The sequence below is a fragment of the Somniosus microcephalus genome, chromosome 25 (genome assembly GCF_052327205.1).
Source record: "Somniosus microcephalus isolate GS21.2 chromosome 25, FLI_Smic_1.0, whole genome shotgun sequence".
NCBI lineage: Eukaryota > Metazoa > Chordata > Chondrichthyes > Squaliformes > Somniosidae > Somniosus > Somniosus microcephalus.
Window position 1 is genome coordinate 48794018 of NC_141011.1, and position 22611 is coordinate 48816628.

Consider the following 22611-nt stretch of genomic DNA (forward strand, 5'->3'; position numbering starts at 1 on the left):
TAATCTTAAAATTAAAGCTAGGCCATTCAGGAGCAGAAATCAGAAAGCACTTTCCACACAAAGGGTGGTAGAAATTTGGAACTCTCCCCCAAAGGGCTGTGGATGCTGGCACACTGGAGCTTTCAAGACAGAGATCCTTCGTAGGCAATCCCTTGGAACTGAGGATGACTTGCTTCCACACTAAAAATTAGTCCTCAGGTGACTGATGAGTCCAATGCGGGACCTACAGTCTCTGTCACAGGTGGGGCAGACAGTGGTTGAAGGGGCAGGTGGGTGGGGTGCTTGGGTTGATGTGCGCTCCTTTCGCGGTTTGCGCTTGGCTTCCGCTTGCTCCCAGCGAAGAGACTCGAGGTGTTCGGCGCCTTCCCGGATGCCTCTCCTCCACTTTGTGTGGTCTTGGGCCAGGGATTCCCAGGTGTCGGTGGGGATGTTACACATTTTCAAGGAGGCTTGGAGGGTGTCCTTGAAGCATTTCCTCTGCCCACCTGGGGCTCTCTTGCCATGTCGGAGCTCCAAGTAGAGCGCTTGTTTTGGGAGTCTCGTATCGGGCATGCGGACGATGTGACCCGTCCATCAGAGCTGATCGAGCATGGTCAAAGCTTCAATGTTGTATAGTTAAATTTTGTGGTTCGGTAAGGGCATCAAGGGATATGGAGCAAAGGCGGGGAAATGGAGTGGCGGTACAGATCAGCCACGATCTAATTGAATGGCGGAGCAAGCCCAAGGTGCTACTCCTGTCTCTGCGTTCCCCCACATTACAACAGTGACTACACTTCGAAAGTAATTCATTGGCTGTGAAGTGCTTTGGGACGTCCAGAGGCTGTGAAAGGTGCTATATAAATGCAAGTTGTTGCTGTATGGACCGAATGGCCTCCGTCACTTGTACTTATCTTTGTGAAGTGGTTTAACTTCCGTTCCTAAATGCTCCGTATATTCACAGCCCTGTTCCTGTTTTCAAGTTCAACACAAAGTACCTCTCCATGTAGACATAATCACAATATTAAAAAAATTGGGATCCTGCAGACCTCCCAATACTCGCTTAAATTTGGCACTCCCACCAGATCTCAATTACCCAAATCAAAAAACTTGCACAATCTTGATTTTGTTCACTCCAAACCTACAATTGTCTGAACATAAATGCCTTTTTCCTCACAATATCCTGCACTGTCACAGCTTGGAGGTCGACTACAAACTTACACAGATAAGACGGTAAGTAATAGCACAGCAGGAGATCAGTGTCTTCTCTCATACAATAGTTGGCTGTGTAACGATTCTGCAGGCTTCCTGCTGAGCCCTGCCACAGGGGAAAGCATCAAGCTGTTACACGCGAGTCAGTCAGTCAATCGACAATGCTAAATGCCTACAATTATTAGTCGGAAATAAAACTGTAGAGGAGTTTCTATACACAGAAGTCAACTGAGGTTCTTATGGGGCATTCATCTAGAAGTGGCAGACGGGGTGGCGCGATCTCAGAATCTTACAGCACAGGAGGCCATTGGGCCCATCGTGCTGGTGCTGGCACTTGGAAAAAGCTGTCCGATTAGTCCCACTCCCCCGTGTCCCCCGCCATAGCCCTGCAAATTTTTCTTTTTCAAATTCTGTTGAAAAAAAAAAAAAAAAAATTCTCATCTCCCCTCTGGTTCTTTTGCCAATTATCTTAAAATTGTACCGCTTATTCATTAGATTCCTAACTGCAGACGTTCTAAGCAGTCATTAACTTTCATATTTAGGAAATCACCTGCAGTTTATTTAGGAAGTCACCTCCTGACTCCCCAAAGCCTTTCCACCATCCACAAGGCACAAGTAAGGAGTGTGATGGAATACTCTCTATTTTTCTGGATGAGTGCAGCTCCAACAACACTCAGGAAGCTCAACACCATCCAGGACAATGCAGCCCACTTAATTGGCACCCCATCGACCACCTTAACCATTCAATCCCTCCACCACCAGCGTACCGTGGCTGCAGTGTGTACCATCTACAAGATGCACTGCAGCAACTCGCCAAGTTTCGGCAGCACCTCCCAAACCCGCGACCTCTTCCACCTAGAAGGACAAGAGCAGCAGGCGCATGGGAACACCATCACCTCCAAGTTCCCCTCCAAGTCACACACACCATCCTGCCTTGGAAGTATATCGGCCAATCCTTCATCGTTGCTGGGTCAAAATCCTGGAACTCCCTCCCCAACAGCACTGTGTGGGAGTACCTTCACCACACGGACTGCAGCGGTTCAAGGCGGCAGCTCACCACCACCTTCTCAAGGGCAACTAGGGATGGGCAATAATGCTGGCCTGGCATTCCAGTGAACGAATACAAAAAAAAAAGTTCAATAAAACTCTGCTGATTGTAGCTTGGGGAATAATAAAGCACCAACCCCTTTCCTTACAACTTGTGGTGAAGTGCACACGATGCCCCAACATTATCTTCAGCCCAAGGGTCAAGTGCAGAGCAGCGGAGTGGCTCTAAATACAGGAAGTTTCCTCCCAAATCTGGGCCCAAGAAAAGAATCCACGATCCCAAGTTACTTCAATTTTTCAAGAGGCCTAATTAGGGAAATTTAAAACATTGCAAGGTGGCAACTCAAGCAAAAAAAATGTTCCTCAATTATTATCACATGATGCTTGTCCAGTGGCAAGATGAGTCCAGAGGAGCAGAAGTGCCGAAATATTGACTGAGATACAAGTTAAAACGTAGGTGTATGTCTTACTGCAATTATATAGGGCCCTGGCGAGACCACACCTGGAGTATTGTGGACAGTTTTGGTCTCCTTACCCAAGGAAGATATACTTGCCATAGAGGGAGTGCAACGAAGGTTCACCAGACTGGTTCCTGGGATGGGGGAATTGTCCCATGAGGAGAGATTGAGTAGACTAGGCCTGTATTCTCTAGAATTTAGAAGAATGAGGGGATCTCATTGAAACATACAAAATTCTTACAGGGCTTGACAGGGTAGATGCAGGGAGGATGTTTCCCCTGGCTGGGGAGTCGAGAACCAGGGGTCACAGTCTCAGAATAAGGGGTCGGCCATTTAGGACTGAGATGAGGAGAAATTTCTTCACTCAGAGGCTGGTGAATCTTTGGAATTCTCTACCCCAGAGGGCTGTGGAGGCTCAGTCGTTGAGTATATTCAAAACAGAGATCGATAGATTTTTGAATATTAAAAGGGAATAAAGGGATTTGGGGGATAGTGCAGGAAAGTGGAGATGAGGTAGAAGATCAGCCATGATCTTATTGAATGGCGGAGCAGGCTCGAAGGTCCAACTGGCCGACTCCTGCTCCTATTTCTTATGCACTATGTGTCTTTATACGAGACATACATCGTTAGCCACTTGTGGAGTAGCTGATGACATTTTTCATCTTCAATGGTCGGATTTAATCCAGCTAGGCTGCTCATTCCTCTTCCCCACCCCAAAATAAATTGAGGTGTTTATCAGCAGATGGGGCAAGAGCTATCAGCTAGATAGATGTAACAAGGATTGGGGTACAGGGCAGGCCAGAAGAGTCTGGTCAACTGCTTTTTTTTTTTTATAAAAGAAAAAAAGAAATAAGAAATTCACAATCTTTAGGAACCCTGACCTTTAAAAGTCAGACCGGCCTTTATCAGAGCACAACACGTCACAAAATGTTCCTTCTTACCGCTCTGTAGATGTGTTTCTTAATGAGGATGTAAAGAGTTGGCAGGGTGATGTAGGCTATGAATTCCCAGATTTTGCCTGTTAGCAACATCCACAAGACATGATCTTCTGCCTCGATACTGACCCAGCACCAGCCCACCGACACGTCGGATGCATCATAACCTATTTTCTGCAGACTAACAGCGGCCACGGTGATCACCAGAGGCACAAACCAACTGCAAAACAAAGAGATTGATGCCCATCAGTAATGTCTGAACGTACAGCCATCGACAATCCTTTATCAACTGATTCACTGGCCTCATCTGCAGGGATGGGGGTCACAATGCCCTTGGAGGAAGCCCGGGGGGGGGGGGGGGGGGGGGGGAAGAAAGTGGAGAGCATTGCATCAGACAGGCACAACATTGTAAATCCTGTATGATGTTTAAAGGGCAAGTCTCATTAGACCTGGTAGCCCTTGCATCATTATTCAGCGCCATAACATTGCAAATATAGGGCTGGATTTTACCAACCTCGGCGGGTCCGTGGCAGGCGACGTCGGTGGCAGGTCGACCTCACTGTCCAAAATTATTTTCCCCTGATTGGGCCCATTAAGCCTGCCCAGCACGTTTGCCGGCCAATTGAAAGAAGCGGGTCTGGTGACGTCATTCGATGACGCTTCATCAGCCGGTTTCCTTAAAGGGACCATGTCCAAATTTATTTTGACATTTGTGCTGTCAGTGTCCTACAGCATTGAGGTGCTGCAAACACTGACAAGCACTGCACCCAGGCTCTCCTATGACTCCCTTTATATACTTATGGAGGGAGTCACAGCACACAGGGAGGTTCTCTTCCCTTCCCATGAGCAGAAGAGACCTCCCCAGGTGATCAACACAGCCTGGTTGCACATTGCACAGGAGGACCCAAGCAGGGATGTCGTCAGGAGGACCAGGCTGCAGTGGCGCAAACCTTTCAATGATCTCAGTAAATCACAAAACGTTACTTCAAAGCCACACTCAACTTCATCCTCCTGTGCCACTCATCACATCCCCATCACTCTGCCTCCCCTGCCCATCTTTACTCACACCAACTTACCTTGCACCTCCACCCATCCCTCTCTCTACATTATCACTTCCCCATCTCACTAGCCACCCCTCACACTCACCCTCATCCTAGTGCAATCATAACACACAAGGGCAGGCACTTGTGTGCTTTAGCCAATGTTCATGTGAAGTTTCTGTTAATGTGCTGTCAAACATCAAAATCTTTACTGCCAACAATTTGCGTTCTTGGACAGATTTGTGCGAACCTTTGGAAGTGGCTTAGTAAGTTGCAGTGAATGGTGAGACATAACAGTAACCTCCCCCCCCCCCCCCCCGCACTGGTAATGAGTGTGAAAGAAATAGCTTGGACATTGTAGGGATGCTTTATGGTATTGGTGTGGGGTGGTGCCAATCTGATGCATCATGTGGCAGCCAGGGTGTACAGCGTCAAGTGAAGTAAATCTGGCCATGGTGAGGCCATCCCTGACAGCAATGTGCTGCTGATGCCCTCTGTCCAGTGCAACATCAGTTGATTGCGGAGAAGGATGGTGTTGTTGTTGTTGATGCTGGTGGTGTTGGCGCTGATCGTGGTGGGATTCTGAAGACCAAGGTGAGATAGTTTCAAGCACACCGATGTTGATGTAATAGATGGCAGGTGAGGTTGAGATGACGAAGCGATCAGTCAGTGATGAGAGAGGTTGTTTCAATGAGGTGGCACTAGATAGAGAGTTTACTCCAAACACTTGCAACTTGCATAAAGCTCAATCTGTCTTCCACATGCAGTAAGCAACAGCTTGAGAGCTTGGAAAGTGAACAGATGCAAGATGGGAGCTTTTATAGCACATTTGCAGCCATCAAGTAACTAGATGATTCCATGGCCATTCAACTCCCACCCTCCTTACCCGACGTGAACCCCGAGCAGCGTGAACCCCGTGGGCGACCTCGTAAAAGGTAAAGGTGAGCTCAAAATACTTCATGGGCTGTTAACAAGATCGTAATGACTTGAATTGCCTTCCCCGCTGCTGCACGTTGGGTTTGTTCAGCGCGGACAGACCTGACATCTGGGAAAGGCACATGACGGTGGGTTGACAGAGGTCCCGCCGTCAAAAAAAAAAATTCCCACCCGACCCGCCCACAAGCCCCCCCGAAAAATTCCCCCCATAAAGCAAAGGAAGATTCATTATTGCAAAGATCCAGGTACACAAGGTAGCTACAAGCCAACGCAACTTTTCGCAAAAGTACTTGCAGTTACAGGGATAAGTTCTTCGGGAAGTATTCCTTTAGTGATTTTAACTGCCCTGACTCAGGTAGCAGGGGGTGTGCCCACTACTTGCCACAGGACTACAGTGCCCCACCATTCAGCAACTATAGGCTTGGTAGAATGCTGAAGGTGACAGATGGGGTTAACTTCTGCAGTAAATGTAATAGCCACTTCTCTCAAAATAGTAGAAATATTAGGGTGCACTGACACAGAAGGAGTGTTACTATCGAGTCTGGCGACCATGTTCGCACTGCTTTAAGAGCGGAGCAGTTAGGGTTTGAACCCCAGGTTGCTGGAGGTTTCAAGTTCCCAGGGCTGTGGAGCAGTCGGATTACTCCAAGTTGATATGTCTACTTTAGCATTGCAAACCACTTCACGGTGACACTAAAGTTGGTTTGTAAACACACCCCTTAAAAAGTGCCCTCCATACTTACAACACAGCCCCGTCTGAAATCAAATGAAAATGTTTCCCCACAATTTGAGGCGTCTGCCTTGGCTCAGTTGGTAGCACTTATGCCTTCGAGTCAGAAGTTTGTGGGTTTAAGCCCCACTCCAGAGACTCAAGCACATATTCTAGGTTGGCGCTTCTGTGCAGCAGTGATCGGGTGCTGGGAGGTGACGTCTTTCGGTTGAGACATTAAACCAAGGCCTTCGCAAGTGAACGCAAAAGATCCCACAGCACCATTCGTAGAAGAGCAGAGTTCTTTCGGTGTCCTGGCCAATATTTCTCTCTCAACCAACACCTACAACAGACGATCTTGTCATTTATTTCATTGCCGTTTGTGGGAGCTTGCTGTGCGCAAATTGGCTGCTGCATTTCTTACATGACAACAGTGACTACACTTCAAAAATACTTCATTGGCTGTAAAGCGCTTTGGGACATCCTGAGGTTGTGAAAGGCGCTATAGAAATGCAAGTCAGTCTATTTCTTTTCAATCATCAAACTTAGCAGAATGGCTAGAGAATGGGGTTGAACGCCCGCCATAGTTCACTTGCATTGCTTAAGAATTACAGTACTCACTGACGTTTCAAACCAACTGCGCATCAGAGCACTTTTTTTTAATTCATTCCTGGGATGTGGGCATCACTGGCAAGGCCATCATTTATTGCCCATCCCTAATTGCCCTTAATAAGGTGGTGGTGAGCCGCCTTCTTGAACCACTGCAGTCCGTGTGGTGAAGGTGCTCCCACAGTGCTGTTAGGTAGGGAGTTCCAGGATTTTGACCCAGCGACGATGAAGGAACGGCCGATATACTTCTAAGTCAGGATGGTGTGTGACTTGTAGGGGAACTTGGAGGTGGTGGTGTTTCTATGTGCCTGATGCCCTTGTCCTTCAAGGTGGGTTTGGGCGGTGCTGCCGAAGAAGCCTTGGAGAGTTGCTGCAGTGCATCTTGTAGATGGTGCACACTGCAGCCACGGTACGCCGGTGGTGGAGGGAGTGAATGTTTAAGGTGGCGGATGGGGTGCCAATCAAGCAGGCTGCTTTGTCTTGGATAGTGTCGAGCTTCTTGAGTGTTGTTGGAGCTGCACTCATGCAGGCAAGTGAAGAGTATTCCATCACACTCCTGACTTGTGCCTTGTAGATGATGGAAAGGCTTTGGGGAGTCAGGAGGTGAGATACTCGCTGCAGAATACCCAGCCTCTGACCTGCTCTTGTTGCCACAGTATTTCTGTGGCTGGTCCAGTTAAGTTTCTGGTCAATGGTGACCCCCAGGATGTTGATGGTTGGGGATTCGACAATGGTAATGCCGTTGAATGTCAAGGGGTGGTGGTTAGGCTCTCGCTTGTTGGAGATAGTCATTGCCTGGCACTTGTGTGGCGCGAATGTTGCCTGCCACTTATCAGCACAAGCCCGAATGTTGTCCAGGTCTTGTTGCATGCGGGCATGGACTGCTTCATTATCTGAGGAGTTGTGAATGGCACTGAATACTGCTTCAGCGAACATCCCCACTTCTGACTTTATGATTGAGGGAACGTCATTGATGAAGCAGCTGAAGAGGGTTGGGCCTAGGACACTGCCCTGAGAAACTCCTGCAGTGATGTCCTGGGGCTGTGATGATTGACCTCCAACCACTACAACCATCTTCCTTTGTGCTAGGTATGACTCCAGCCAGTGGAAAATTTTCCCCCCAGATTCCCATTGACTTCAGTTTTACTAGGGCTCCTTGATGCCACATTTGGTCAAATGCTGCCTTGATGTCAAGGGTAGTCATTCTCACCTCACCTCTGGAATTCAGCTCCTTTGTCCATGTTTAATGAGGTCATGAGCCAAGTGGTCCTGGCAGAACCCAAACTGGGCATCAGTGAGTAGGTTATTGGTGAGCAAGTGCCGCTTGCTAGCACTGTCGACGACACCTTCCATCGCTTTGCTGATGATTGAGAGTAGACTGATGGGGCGGTAATTCGTGGGATTGGGCGGTAATTCGTGGGATTGGATTTGTCCTGCTTCTTGTGGACAGGACATACCTGGGCAGTTTTCCACATTAGAAACATAGAAAAATAGGAGCAGTAGGCCATTCGGCCCTTCGAGCCTGCTCCGTCATTCAATATGATCATGGCTGATCCTCTATCTCAATACCATATTCCCACTCTCTCCCTAAACCGCTTGATGCCTTTTGTGTCTAGAAATCTATCTCCTTCTTAAATATATTCAGTGACTTGGCCTCCACAGCCTTCTGTGGTAGAGAATTCCACAGGTTCACCTCCCTCTGAAGAAATTTCTCCTCATCTCAGTCCTAAATGTCCTACCCTGTATCCCAAGACTGTGACCCTTCGTTCTAGAACCCCCCCAGCCAGGGGAAACATCCTCCCTGCAACCAGGCTCTCTAGCCCCATCAGAATTTTATACATTTCAATGAGATCCCCTCTCATTCTTCTAAACTCTAGTGAATATAGGAATAGTCGACCCAATCTCTCCTCATACAACAGTCCTGCCATCCCAGGAATCAGTCTGGTGAACCTTCGCTGCACTCCCTCTATGGCAAGTATATCCTCTCTTTAGGTAAGGAGAACAAAACTGCACACAGTACTCCAGGTGTGGTCTCACCAAGGCTCTGTATAACTGTAGCAAGACATCCTTGCTTCTGTACTCAAATCCTCTTGCAATGAAGGCCAACATGCCATTTGCCTTCCTAACTGCTTGCTGCACCTGCAGGTTTGCTTTCAGTGACTGGTGTACAAGGACATCCAGGTCCCTCTGTACATCAACATTTCCCAATCTATCACCATTTAAATAATACTCTACCTTTGTTTTTCCTACCGAAATGGATAACTTCACATTTATCCACATTATACTGCATCTGCCATGTATTTGCCCACTCACTCAACTTGTCTAAGTCACCTTGAAGCCTCTTTGCATCCTCCTCACAAACCCACCTAGTTTTGTGTTGATGCACTATCAACAATACCAAAGACTACGAGATGGACTTATATGAAGTAGGCTTTTATTGACTAAGAACTAGAGCATGCCTCTGCTAGTGAATCCATCCTAAGAGCTCCCGGGGAAAGGGTGGTGAGTCACCTTTATACCCGGGCTTAGGGGTGGAGCCAGGGGCTGAGACATGCCTGGACTTGTACAGGGTTAACAGTGGTTTACCACATTCACCCCTCGTTTAAAAAAGAGAGTCCGGCGGGGTGAAGTGTGATGCGCCATCAATTACTCAAAAGACTGAAGTTGAGCGAGTAACAATCAGGCTTTTATTAACTAAAGAATGAAGGTCTTGTCTCGAGTGGTCGACCCGTCCAGAATACTAAGGGACTGGGAGGTAGTCACTTATATACCTGGAATAGTGGGAGGAGTCAGCCGAGGCATGTCCAGACCTGTACCTAGTGGAATACACATACAGACACAGACAGGTATGACAGTGGTTTACCACATTCACCCCTTGTTTAAAAATGAGTCCGGCGGGGTGAAGTGTATTTAAAAGTTCGTGTATTGGAGTCTCTCCGGAGGTCTTGTCTGCCGCTGTGATCGACGTGGCGACGGCAGGGGTGGTGGAGCTTCCGGCGTCGCGTCCCGTGTAGGCTGGGGCCCTGGAGTGTAGTCCTCATGGGTGACGGTCCAAGGCGAGCCGGCTGCTGGGGTTGGATATCGGGTCGTGGGGGGGGGTGGTAATGGGTAGTGGGTTACAGCGGTCCCCGAGGGTGCGAGGTCTCGTATGGAGACTGTGTCCTCCCGCCCGTCCGGGTACGCAATGTAAGCGTACTGGGGGTTGGCGTGGAGGAGGTCGACCCTCTCGACCAGGGGGTCCGTTTTATTGGCCCTCACGTGTCTTCTCAGTAGTACCGGCCCTGGGGACGTCAGCCATGGCGGTAACGATGTCCCCGATGTGGACTTCCTTGGGAAGACAAACATTTTCTCGTGAGGGGTGGCATTGGTGGCAGTGCAGAGAAGTGACCGAATCGAGTGGAGCGCATCGGGGAGCACCTCCTGCCAGCGGGAGGTCGGAAGGCCCCTAGACTTTAAGGCTAGTAGGGCAGCCTTCCAAACAGTTGCATTCTCTCTTTCCACCTGTCCGTTCCCCCGGGGGTTGTAACTGGTGGTCCTGCTTGTGGCAATACCCCTAGCGAGCAGGTACTGGCGGAGTTCGTCGCTCATAAACGATGAGCCCCGGTCGCTATGGATATAGCTGGGGAAACCGAACAGGGTGAAGAGGCTGTTCAGACATTTAATGACCGTGGCACTGGTCATGTCCGGGCAGGGGAAAGCGAACGGGAACCGGGAGTACTCGTCAATGATGTTGAGGAAGTACACATTGCGGTCGGAGGAGGGGAGAGGCCCTTTAAAATCGACGCTCAGGCGTTCGAAAGGGCGAGTGGCTTTTATCAGGTGGGCTCTGTCTGGTCTATAAAAGTGCGGTTTGCACTCAGCGCAGACTTGGCAGTTCTTGGTCATGGTCCTGACCTCCTCAATGGAGTAAGGCAGGTTGCGGGCCTTGATGAAGTGGAAGAACCTGGTGACCCCCGGGTGGCAGAGGTCATTGTGGAGGGCCCTCAGCCTATCGATCTGCGCGCTGGCGCAGGTGCCACGCGATAGGGCATCTGGGGGTTCATTGAGCTTCCCAGGCCGGTACAAGATCTCGTAATTGTAGGTGGAAAGTTCGATTCTCCACCTCAAGATCTTGTCATTTTTGATTTTGCCCCTCTGCTTGTTGTTGAACATAAAAGCAACTGAACGCTGGTCAGTGAGCAGGGTAAATCGTTTTCCGGCCAGGTAGTGCCTCCAATGACGCACAGCCTCCACGATAGCCTGGGCCTCCTTCTCGACCGCGGAGTGTCTGGTCTCCGGGCCCTGGAGGGTTCGTGAGAAGAATGCCACAGGTCTCCCCGCCTGATTAAGGGTGGCGGCCAGAGCGAAGTCGGACGCATCGCTTTCCACCTGGAAGGGGATGGATTCGTCCACTGCGTGCATGGTGGCTTTGGCAATGTCTTCCTTGATACGGTGGAAGGCTAAGCGGGCCTCTGCCGTCACGGGAAAAGAGGTGGACTTGATCAGCGGACGGGCTTTGTCTGCATAGTAGGGGACCCACTGAGCGTAGTAGGAAAAAAACCCTAGGCACCTCTTCAGAGCTTTTAGGCAGTGGGGCAGTGGGAGTTCCATAAGGGGACGCATCCGGTCCGGGTCGGGACCGATGACCCCGTGTTCTACAACACAGCCAAGGATGGCGAGGCGGTCTGTGCGGAATATGCACTTCTCCTTGTTATATGTCAGGTTCAGGAGTTGGGCGGTGCGGAGGAATTTCTCGAGGTTTGCGTCATGGTCCTGCAAGTCATGGCCGCAGATGGTCACATTATCTAGGTAAGGGAAAGTGGCCTGCAGCTCGTTTTGATCGACCATCCGGTCCATCTCCCTTTGGAAGACGGAGACCCCGTTGGTAACGCCGAAGGGAACCCTAAGGAAGTGATAGAGGCGGCCGTTTGCCTCAAAAGCAGTATACTGGCGGTCTTCAGGGCTGATGGGGAGCTGGTGGTACGCTGATTTCAGGTCAATGGTCGAAAAGACGCGGTACTGCGCGATCTGGTTGACCATGTCAGCTATGCGGGGGAGTGGGTAGGCGTCCAGCAGGGTGTAGCGGTTTATTGTTTGGCTGTAGTCGATGACCAGGCGTTGTTTCTCGCCGGTCTTAACGACCACAACCTGGGCTCGCCAGGGGCTGGAGCTGCCCTCAATAATCCCCTCCTTCAGGAGCCGTTCCACTTCGGTTTTGATGAAAACCCTGTCCCCGGCACTGTATCGCCTGCTCTTTGTGGCGATGGGCTTACAGTCAGGGGTGAGGTTAGCAAACAGTGGGGGGGGTGGGACTCTGAGTGTGGAGAGGTTGCATCTAGTGCGCGGCGGGCAATTTGGAGGCTGCTGGCTGCGGACTGTGAGTGGGGGGAGGGGGCCACCGTACGCCATCGTAACGCTTTTGAGGTGGCACTGGAAATCCAACCCCAGTAGAACGGCAGCGCAGAGGTCGGGCAGGACCAGGAGTTTAAAATTATTGAACACAGTCCCGTCTACTACTAGTGTCACCACGCAGTAGCCGCCAATGTCCGCTGACTGGGACTCGGAGGCCATAGAAATCCGCTGGTGCGCAGGCAGGACTGGGAGAGAGCAACGCCGCACCGTGTCGGGGTGGATGAAGCTCTCTGTGCTCCCGGAGTCAAAAAGGCAGTTTATTGCATGGCCGTTTACCTTAACGTCCATTTTGGACCGAGCTAACTGGTGCGGTCTCGTTTGGTCCAGCGTCACAGAGGCCAGCGTAGGGGTCGGTGTGTCGCTGCGAGTATCAGATGGGTGGGGGTTGGCGGTCTGCTGCGTCCCGGCTGGTGTCCAAGATGGCGGCGCCCATGATTCCCATGTGGCTGGAGTCGTCCAAGATGGCTGCTGCTGCGGTGGTTCGCACATGGCTGGGGAGGCCCAAGATGGCGGCTCGCACGGCCCACACGCGGCGCTGCTGGCGTTCGGGGTGGCTTTGGCCTTGCAGACGCTGGCGTAGTGTCCCTTTTTCCCGCAGCCCGAGCAGGTTGCATTCTTCGCCGGGCAGCGCGCTCTGGGGTGTTTGGCCTGGCCACAGAAGTAGCATTTCTGGCCTTGGGATACTGCTGTCTGGCTTTGGGACACTGCTGCGGTAGTTGGGCCGTTGTTGGGCTGTGGCTGGGGTGGCACGGTGCTATGGGGCTGTCCTACCGTGTCCCAGGTTGTCGTTCCCCGCGGCGTCCACGGTGCAGAGGAGTAGGCATCCATGCCCCGGAAGGCTGCGTCCAGCGTTAGTGCGATGTCGGAGGCTTTGTCGAGGGTGAGGTCACTCTGCTCCAGCAGTCGCTGTCGGGTGTAGTTGGACCTGTGGCCCGCTACGAAGGCATCCCGGATCAGTTCCTCCGTGTACTTAGTGGGCGTTACCGCCTTACACCCACAGGCCCGGCCAAGCACGGACAGTGCTTGGAGGTATTCCTCAGTCGATTCCCCAGGTTGTTGCTTGCGACTCCCCAGAAGGTGCCTAGCGTATACTTCATTCACAGGGCGCGTGTACTGGGTCTTGAGGAGCTGGAGGGCGGCTGTGTACGAGGTCGCGTCCCGGATGACTGAGTACACTCGGTGGTTCACCTTGGAGATCAGGACAGACAGTTTGTCCGCATCCGTTTCGACCGCAGTGGAGGCAGTCAGGAATGTCTCGAAGCACGTGAGCCAGTGAGCAAACTTGGTGGAAGCGTCCGCTTCCCGACTGTCCAGGTCCAGGCATGCTGGTGTGAGGATCTTCTCCATTATAAAAAATTTAGTTAATAAAATTGATGCGCCATCAATTACTCAAAAGACTGAAGTTGAGCGAGTAACAATCAGGCTTTTATTAACTAAAGAATGAAGGTCTTGTCTCGAGTGGTCGACCCGTCCAGAATACTAAGGGACTGGGAGGTAGTCACTTATATACCTGGAATAGTGGGAGGAGTCAGCCGAGGCATGTCCAGACCTGTACCTAGTGGAATACACATACAGACACAGACAGGTATGACAGTGGTTTACCACAAAGTGTTTCAAAAGTTCGTATACGAAAGTCTCTCCGGGGGTCTTGTCTGCCGTAAGGATCTTCGTGGTGCCGGTTGCGGCGGTTCTTTGCCCGCGGCCGCTTCTCGCGTGGGACGGAGCACTGGCGTGTCGTCCTCTCGGGGTAGGGATGGCACCGGCATGTCGTCAGTTCGTGGTAGACACCCCGGTGGTGCGTCGTGGGTAGTGGTGGTGGGTGGAGGTAGTGGATGGTGATCGATGGTGTTTCGGGTGGTACCGGAGGGTGCGAGGTCTCGAATTGAGACTGTGTCCTCCCGCCCGTCAGGATACGCCACATAGGCGTACTGTGGGTTGGCGTGGAGGAGGTGAACCTTTTCGACCAGGGGGTCCGTCTTATGGCTCCTCACGTGTTTCCTGAGCAGGACGGGTCCCGGAGACGTCAGCCATGGCGGTAGTGATGTCCCCGAGGTGGATTTCCTGAGGAAGACGAACATCTTCTCGTGAGGGGTGGCGTTTGTGGCAGTACAGAGCAGTGATCGTATGGAGTGGAGCGCATCGGGGAAGACATCTTGCCAGCGGGAGATTGGGAGGCCCTTGGATTTTAGGGCGAGCATGGCGGTCTTCCACACCGTTGCGTTCTCCCTCTCTACCTGTCCGTTACCCCGGGGGTTGTAGCTGGTAGTCCTGCTCGTGGCTATGCCCTTCTCGAGCAGGTACTGGCGCAGCTCGTCGCTCATGAACGACGAGCCCCTATCGCTGTGGATGTAATTGGGGAAGCCAAATATGGCGAACAGGTCGTGGAGGCACCTGATGACTGTGGCGCTGGTCATGTCCAGGCAGGGGATGGCGAAGGGGAAACAGGAGTACTAGTCAATAATATTGAGGAAGTACGTGTTGCGGTCAGAGGAGGGAAGGGGCCCCTTGAAATCGACACTTGTAGTGTATGTAACCGTTCCACCTTTAAGAGACCGTTCCACCTTTAAGAGAACTATTTTAAGGGTTGCACTACTTTATCTTGGCTGCTGTATACTGTAATACCGGTGGTGACCACCCCGGTATACAAGTGCTGTGTAATGATTTATTGGGCAGTTCCGCCCTGACCTTCGACTAGTAAAGACCTGTTAAAGTTTACTCTTGTGGTCTGTGTATTAATTCTCAATATAACACACAGACTTAACAACGCTGAAACGTTCGAAGGGGCGGGTGGCTTTAATCAGGTGTGCCCTGTCTGGCCTATAAAAATGCGGTTTGCATTCAGCGCAGACCTGGCAGTTCCTGGTCATGGTCCTGACCTCCTCGATGGAGTAAGGCAGGTTGCGAGCTTTAATCAAGTGGAAGAACCTGGTGACCCCCGGGTGGCAGAGATCATTGTGGAGGGTCCGTAGCCTATCGACTTGTGCGTTGGCACATGTCCCAGGGGATAGGGCGTCTGGGGGCTCATTAAGTTTCCCGGGCCGGTATAAGATATCGTAGTTGTAGGTGGATAACTCGATCATCCACCGCAATATCTTATCATTTTTGATTTTCCCCCTTTGTCTGTTGTTAAACATAAATGCTACTGACCAAGGGTGAAACGTTTACCGGCCAGGTAATGCCTCCAGTGCCATACAGCCTCCACTGTCGCCTGGGCCTCCTTCTCGACTGAGGAGTGTCGAATTTCGGGGCCCTGGAGGGTCCGTGAAAAGAAGGCCACGGGTCTCCCCGCCTGGTTAAGGGTTGCGGCTAGGGCGAAGTCGGATGCATCGCTCTCCACTTGGAAAGGGATGGACTCATCCACTGCGTGCATTGTGGCCTTCGCAATGTCCTCTTTTATGAGGGTGAAGGCTGCACGGGCCTCTGCCGTCAGGGGGAAGGAGGTTGACTTGATGAGGGGCCGGGCTTTGTCCGCATAGTTGGGCACCCACTGGGCGTAGTAAGAGAAGAACCCTAGGCATCTCTTCAGGGCTTTTAGGCAGTGGGGGGGGGGGGCGCGCGCATTCGGTCGGGGTCGGGGCCGATGACTCAGTTTTCCACCACGCAGCCAAGAATAGCGAGGCGCGCGGTGCGGAACACACATTTTTCTCTGTTGTATGTCAGATTCAGCCGTTGGGCCGTACGGAGGAATTTTTCTAGGTTGGCGTCGTGGTCCTGCCGGTCATGGCCACAGATGGTGACGTTGTCTAGATAGGGGAAGGTGGCCTGCAGCGCGTTCTGGTCAACCATCCGGTCCATCTCCCTTTGGAAGACCGAGACTCCGTTGGTGACGCCGAAGGGGACTCGGAGGAAGTGGTAGAGGCGACCGTCAGCCTCGAAGGCCGTGTACTGGCGGTCCTCAGGCCTGATGGGGAGCTGGTGGTATGCCGACTTCCGATCAATCGTCGAGAATACCCGGTATTGTGTTATCTGGTTGACCATGTCAGATATGCGGGGAAGTGGGTATGCGTCTAATTGCGTGTATCGATTGATCGTCTGGCTGTAATCAATAACCAGGCGCTGTTTTTCGCTGGTCTTTACTACCACCACTTGGGCTCGCCATGGGCTGGTGCTGCCCTCGATAATCCCTTCCCTCAGGAGTCTTTGTACTTCTGATTTAATAAAGCTCCTATCCCCGGCACTGTACCGCCTGCTTTTAGTAGCAATTGGCTTGCAGTCTTTGGCAAGATTAGCGAACAACGGGGGGGGGGGGGGGTTTGACCTTCAGGGTGGACAGGCTGCATACTTAGCGCGGCGCCGTGTTTAAATTCTGCTGGCTGCAGACTGTAAGTGGGGGCAGGGGCCCGCCATATGCCATCGTGACGCTCTCCAGATGGCACTGGAAGTCTAATCCTAGCAGTACGGGAGCGCCGAGCTGTGGCAGGATGAGGAATTTAAACTCTCTGTACTCCACGCCATTCACTGTCAGAGTCGCTACACAGTAGCCGCCGACGTCCGCCGTATGGGACTTTGAGGCCATAAAGACCTGGTGGCGTGTGCGCATAACCGATAGGGAGTAGCGTCGCACCGTGTCGGGGTGGATGAAGCTCTCCGTGCTTCCGCAGTCGAAAAGGCAATTTGTGGCATGGCCATTTACCTTTACGTTCATCATGGACCTGGCTAGTTGATGGGGCCTAGATTGGTCCAGGGTGATGGAGGCCATCGTCGAGGTCGGTGGGTCGCTGTAGTATTCGCCCGCGCCGAGGGCCTGGTCCCGAGATGGTGTCCAAGATGGCGGCTCCCCCTCGGCTGGTGGTGTCCAAAATGGCGGCCCGCACGGCTCACATGTGGTTGGTGGGGTCCAAAATGGCAGCCTGTACGGTTCACACGCGGCGCTGCTGGAATTGGGGGTCGATTTCGCCTTGCACACTCTCGCGTAGTGGCCTTTCTTGCCGCATTTGGAGCAGGTCGCGTCCTTTGCTTGGCCTGGCCGCAGAAGTAGTATTTCTGGCCTCTGGTCATTGCAGCTGTAGTTGGGCTGCTGGCGGCTTGTGGCCTTACCGGGTCCCAAGATGGCTGCTCCCGTGGCATCCACGTGGCCATCCGGTCAGGGGGGTAGGCGTCCATGTTCTGGAGGGCCACGTCTAACGAGTTAGCGAGGGCCACCGTCTTCTGCAGGTCGAGCCCCCTCTGTTCCAGCAGCCTCTGCCGAGTATAGTTGGACCTGATGCCGGCTACGTAGGCGTCTCGGATCAGGTCTTCCGTGCATTCCTTGGCCGTCACCGCTTTGCAATTACAGTCCCGGCCGAGGACTCTCAGTGCCAGTAAATATTCAGCGCCCGATTCCCCGGGGCGCTGTTTTCGGGTAGCCAGGAGGTGTCTGGCGTAGACCTCGTTAACAGGCCTCACGTATTGTTCCTTTAGTGTCGATGGCGGCCGCGTAAGTAGTGGCGTCTCGGATGATCGAGTAGACTCGGTGGCTCACCCGTGAGTTCAAGACAAGCCGTTTCGCGTCATCTGTAGTGACAGTAGTGCTGGAGGCCTCCAGGAAGGCTTCGAAACAGCTCAGCCAGTGTTCAAAGTTATTGGCTGCATCTGCTGCTTGAGGATCCAGGTCTAAACATTCCGGCTTCAAGATTTGCTCCATGTTGAAAATTAGTCAATAAAATTGATGCGCCATCAACAATACCAAAGACTACGAGATGGACTTATATGAAGTAGGCTTTTATTGACTAAGAACTAGAGCATGCCTCTGCTAGTGAATCCATCCTAAGAGCTCCCGGGGGAAGGGTGGTGAGTCACCTTTATACCCGGGCTTAGGGGTGGAGCCAGGGGCTGAGACATGCCTGGACTTGTACAGGGTTAACAGTGGTTTACCACACAGGCATGTACAGGTTAACAGTGGTTTTACCACGTGTCATCAGCAAACTTGGAAATATTTAATTTGGTTCCCTCATACAAATCATTGATATATATTGTGAATAGCTGAGACCCAAGCACTGATCCCTGCGGTATCCCACTAGTTACCGCCTGCCACCCCGAAAAAGACCCATTTATTCCTACTCTCTGTTTCCTGTCTGTTAACCAATTTTCAATCCATGCCAGTATATTACCCCCAATCCAATGCGTTTTAATTTTGCACACTAACCTCTTATATGGGACTTTATCAAAGGTCTTCTGAAAATCCAAATACACCACATCCACTGGTTCTCCCTTATCTATTCGACCAGTTACATCCTCAAAAAACTCCAGTAGGTTTGTCAAACACTATTTCCCTTTCATAAATTCATGTTGACTTTGTCTAATCCCATTGATATTTTCTAAGTGTCCTGTTATCACATCCTTTATAATAGACTCTAGCATTTTCCCTACTACCAATGTTAGGCTAACCGGTCTGTAGTTCCCGGTTTTCTCTCTCCCTCCTTTTTTTTTTTTTTTTTTTTAAATAGTGGGGTTACATTTGCCACCCTCCAATCTGCAGGAACTGTTCCATAATCTATAGAATTTTGGAAGATGACAACCAATACATCCGCTATTTCCATGGCTACCTCTTTTAGTACTCTGGGATGCAGGTCAGGCCCTGGGGATTTATCGGCTTTCAGTCTCATTAATTTCTCCAGCACTATTTTTTTACTAATACTAATTTCCTTTAATTCCTCCTTCTCACTGGACCCTTGGTTCCCTCGCATTTCTGAGAAGTTATTTGTGACCTCTTCCATGAAGACGGAACCAAAGTATTGGTTTAATTGCTCTGCCATTTCCTTGTTCCCTATTATAAATTCTCCCGTTTCTGACTGTAAGGGACCTACATTTGTCTTCACTAATCTTTTTTCATACTTGTAGAAGCTTTAGCAGTCCACTTTTATGTTCCTTGCAAGTTTACTCTCATACTCTATTTTTCCCCTCTTAAAATCAATCTCTTAGTCCTTTCTTGCTGAACTCTAAACTGCTCCCAATCCTCAGGCTTGCAACTTTATATGACTCCTCTTTGGATCTTTCCTGGGCAATGTGACTCAGGATAGATGCCAGTGTTATAGCTGTACTGGGACAGCTTGGCTAGAGGTACGACAGCTGGGATGTTGTCGGGGCCCGTAGCCTTTGCTGTATCCAGTGCGCGCAGCCGTTTCCTGATATCACATGGAGTGAATCGAATTGGCTGTTCATGGTGAGAGGCAAGTGCATTTGGAGTCAAGATACATCAGAGCTTATTTGCTTGGACTGTACTTAAATGTGGAAGAGCTTAAAATGATTGATGGGGTCACATACAAATTCTAACTTTGTGATCTCAAAAATGCAAGGATCCAGTCCCTCTAGAGTTGGTGATGCCAGTTACTGTGGAGAGATCATGGTCCGTACATCAAAGAAGAATTAACTTAACAGCATCCAACACTCATTCAATACGGTTCTACAAACCTAAACCTTTCACAGCAGCAGAACTTGAAAATGAGGAAGTTGTGGCTCAGTGGGAAAATACATAAATACACTGTACCATGCGACACTGAGTCACACTGCCCAGGAAAGAGAGAGAAAGAAACAACTTGCATTTATATAGCGCTTTTCACGAGGTCCCAAAGCGCTTTACAGCCAACGCAGTACTTTTTGAAGTGTAGTCACCGTTATAAATGTAGGAAACGCAGCAGCCAAATTGGGCACAGCAAGCTCCCACAAACAGCAATGAAGTAAGTGACCAGATAATCTGCTGTAGGTGTTGGTTGAGATAAATGTTTGCCAGGACACAGAACACCCCGGCTCCTTTTTGAAATAGATCTTTTACGTCCACCTGAGAGGGCAGATGCGGCCTCGTTATAATGTCTGATCTGAAAGACGGCACCACCGACAGTGCAGCACCCGCTCCCTTAGTGCTACACTGCCCGCTCCCTTAGTGCTACGCTGCCCGCTCCCTTAGTGCTACACTGCCCGCTCCCTTAGTGCTACACTGGAGTGTCAGCCTAGGTTTTTGTGCTCAAGTCTCTGGAATCAATCACTGGTCAGCTCGGAGTGAGCAGGTGCGACAGCACTGTAAATGGTCGCAGCATCCCAGGCTGCAGTAAGCAGGTAAAGTAATTAGCTGGGGCTCTTGTTCAACATCCAGGGTCCTCTGTTTGAACAGGGCAGTGTGTGGACACGAGGAGAGGACGGGTCGGGATCAGGCACAGCTATGATATCGCTCCTACTCTTTGGCACTTAGCTAGATTTTCCATTATAGAGTCATAGAGTTATACAGCACGGATAGAGGCCCTTCGGCCCATCGTGTCCGCGCCGGCCATCAAGCCCTGTCTAATCTAATCCCATATTCCAGCATTTGGTCCGTAGCCTTGTATGTTATGGCATTTCAAGTGCTCATCCAAATGCTTCTTCAAAGTTGTGAGGGTTCCTGCCTCCACAACCCTTTCAGGCAGTGAGTTCCAGACTCCAACCACCCTCTGGGTGAAAAAGTTCTCTCTCAAATCCCCTCTAAACCTCCCGCCCTTTACCTTGAATCTATGCCCCCTAGTTATTGACCCTTCTACTAAGGGAAAAAGCTCCTCAGTATCCATCCTATCTATGCCCCTCATAATTTTGTACACCTCAATCATGTCCCCCCTCAGCCTCCTCTGCTCCAAGGAAAACAAACCCAATCTGCCCAGTCTTTCTTCATAGCTGAAGCGCTCCAGCCCTGGTAACATCCTGGTGAATCTCCTCTGCACCCTCTCCAAAGCGATCACATCCTTCCTGTAGTGTGGCGACCAGAACTGCACACAGTATTCCAGCTGTGGCCTAACCAGTGTTTTATACAGCTCCATCATAACCTCCTTGCTCTTATATTCTATGCCTCGGCTAATGAAGGCAAGTATCCCATATGCCTTTTTTACCACCTTATCCACCTGTTCCGCCGCCTTCAGGGATCTGTGTACTTGCACACCCAGATCCCTCTGCACCTCCGTCTTGCCTAGGGTCTTACCATTCATTGTATATTCCCTTGCCTTGTTAGTCCCCCCAAAGTGCATCACCTCGCACTTTTCCGGGTTAAATTCCATTTGCCACTGTTCCGCCCATCTGACCAACCCATCTATATCGTCCTGCAGACTGAGGCTACCCTCCTCGCTATTTACCACCCTACCAATTTTTGTATCATCCGCAAACTTACTGATCATACCTTTTACATTCATATCCAAGTCATTAATGTAGACCACAAACAGCAAGGGACCCAGCACCGATCCCTGTGGCACCCCACTGGCCACAGGCTTCCAGTCACAAAAACAACCTTCGACCATCACCCTCTGCCTTCTGCCACTAAGCCAGTTTTGGATCCAATGTGCCAAGGCACCCTGGATTCCATGGGCTCTTACCTTCTTGACCAGTCTCCTGTGCGGGACTTTATCGAAGGCCTTACTGAAATCCATGTATACCACATCCACTGCGTTACCCTCATCCACACACCTGGTCACCCCCTCAAAAAATTCAATCAAATTAGTCAGACATGATCTTCCCTTGACAAAGCTATGCTGACTATCCCTGATTAATCCTTGTCTCTCCAAGTGGAGACTAATTTTGTCCCTCAGAATTTTTTCCAATAATTTTCCTACCACTGATGTTAGGCTCACTGGCCTGTAGTTCCCCGGTTTTTCCCTACTTCCCTTCTTGAATAATGGTACTACATTAGCGGTTTGGAGGGGTTTCTCCTGGAGGTGCAACAGGGTGGGAATTGCACCTTCAGACATGATCTTGGTTCAAAATTCGCAAATTCTCCAGGATCAGGCTGATCATCATGTTCAGGGTGGACTCTGCACTATTTCTGCTCTTTGAGAGGTGATCTCAATGAAACACAAGATTGAGAGGGATTGACAGGGTAGATGCTGAGAGGCTGTTTCCCCTGGCTGGAGAGTCTAGAACTAGGGGGCATAGTCTCAGGATAAGGGGTCGGCCATTTAGGACCAAGGTGAAGAGGAATTTCTTCACTCAGCAGGTTGTGAATCTTTGGAATTCTCTGCCCCAAGGGGCTGTGGATGCTGAGTCATTGAGTATATTCAAGGCGGAGATCGATAGATTTTTGGGCTCTAGGGGAATCAAGGGATATGGAGATTGAGCAGGAAAGTAGAGTTGAGGTCAATGATCAGCCATGATCTTATTGAATGGCGGAACAGGCTCGAGGGGCCGTATGGCCTACTCCTGCTCTTACTTCTTGTTTGTTGGAGCTATCCTTGGGGGTGGGGGGGTGGGGGGGGGGGGGGGGGGTGGGAGGAGGGGAGGAGGGGGGGGGGGGGGGGGGGGAGGGTCAGGGTGGAAAAGAGAGGGAGGTGAAGGAAATACAGCATTGCTGCAACATTTAAATGGCTGCAGCA

At 50.8% G+C, this 22611-nt stretch overlaps 1 protein-coding gene across 1 annotated transcript in view; it reads right to left on the reverse strand.

The window, feature by feature from the left end:
* The window catches only part of gpr157 (G protein-coupled receptor 157), a 43204-nt gene that overhangs the window by 14946 nt on the left and 5647 nt on the right, over positions 1–22611 (reverse strand). Inside the window, 1 exon segment of the mRNA XM_085967357.1 lies at positions 3635–3848. Within this exon segment, the coding sequence (XP_085823483.1) occupies positions 3635–3848 (214 nt within the window).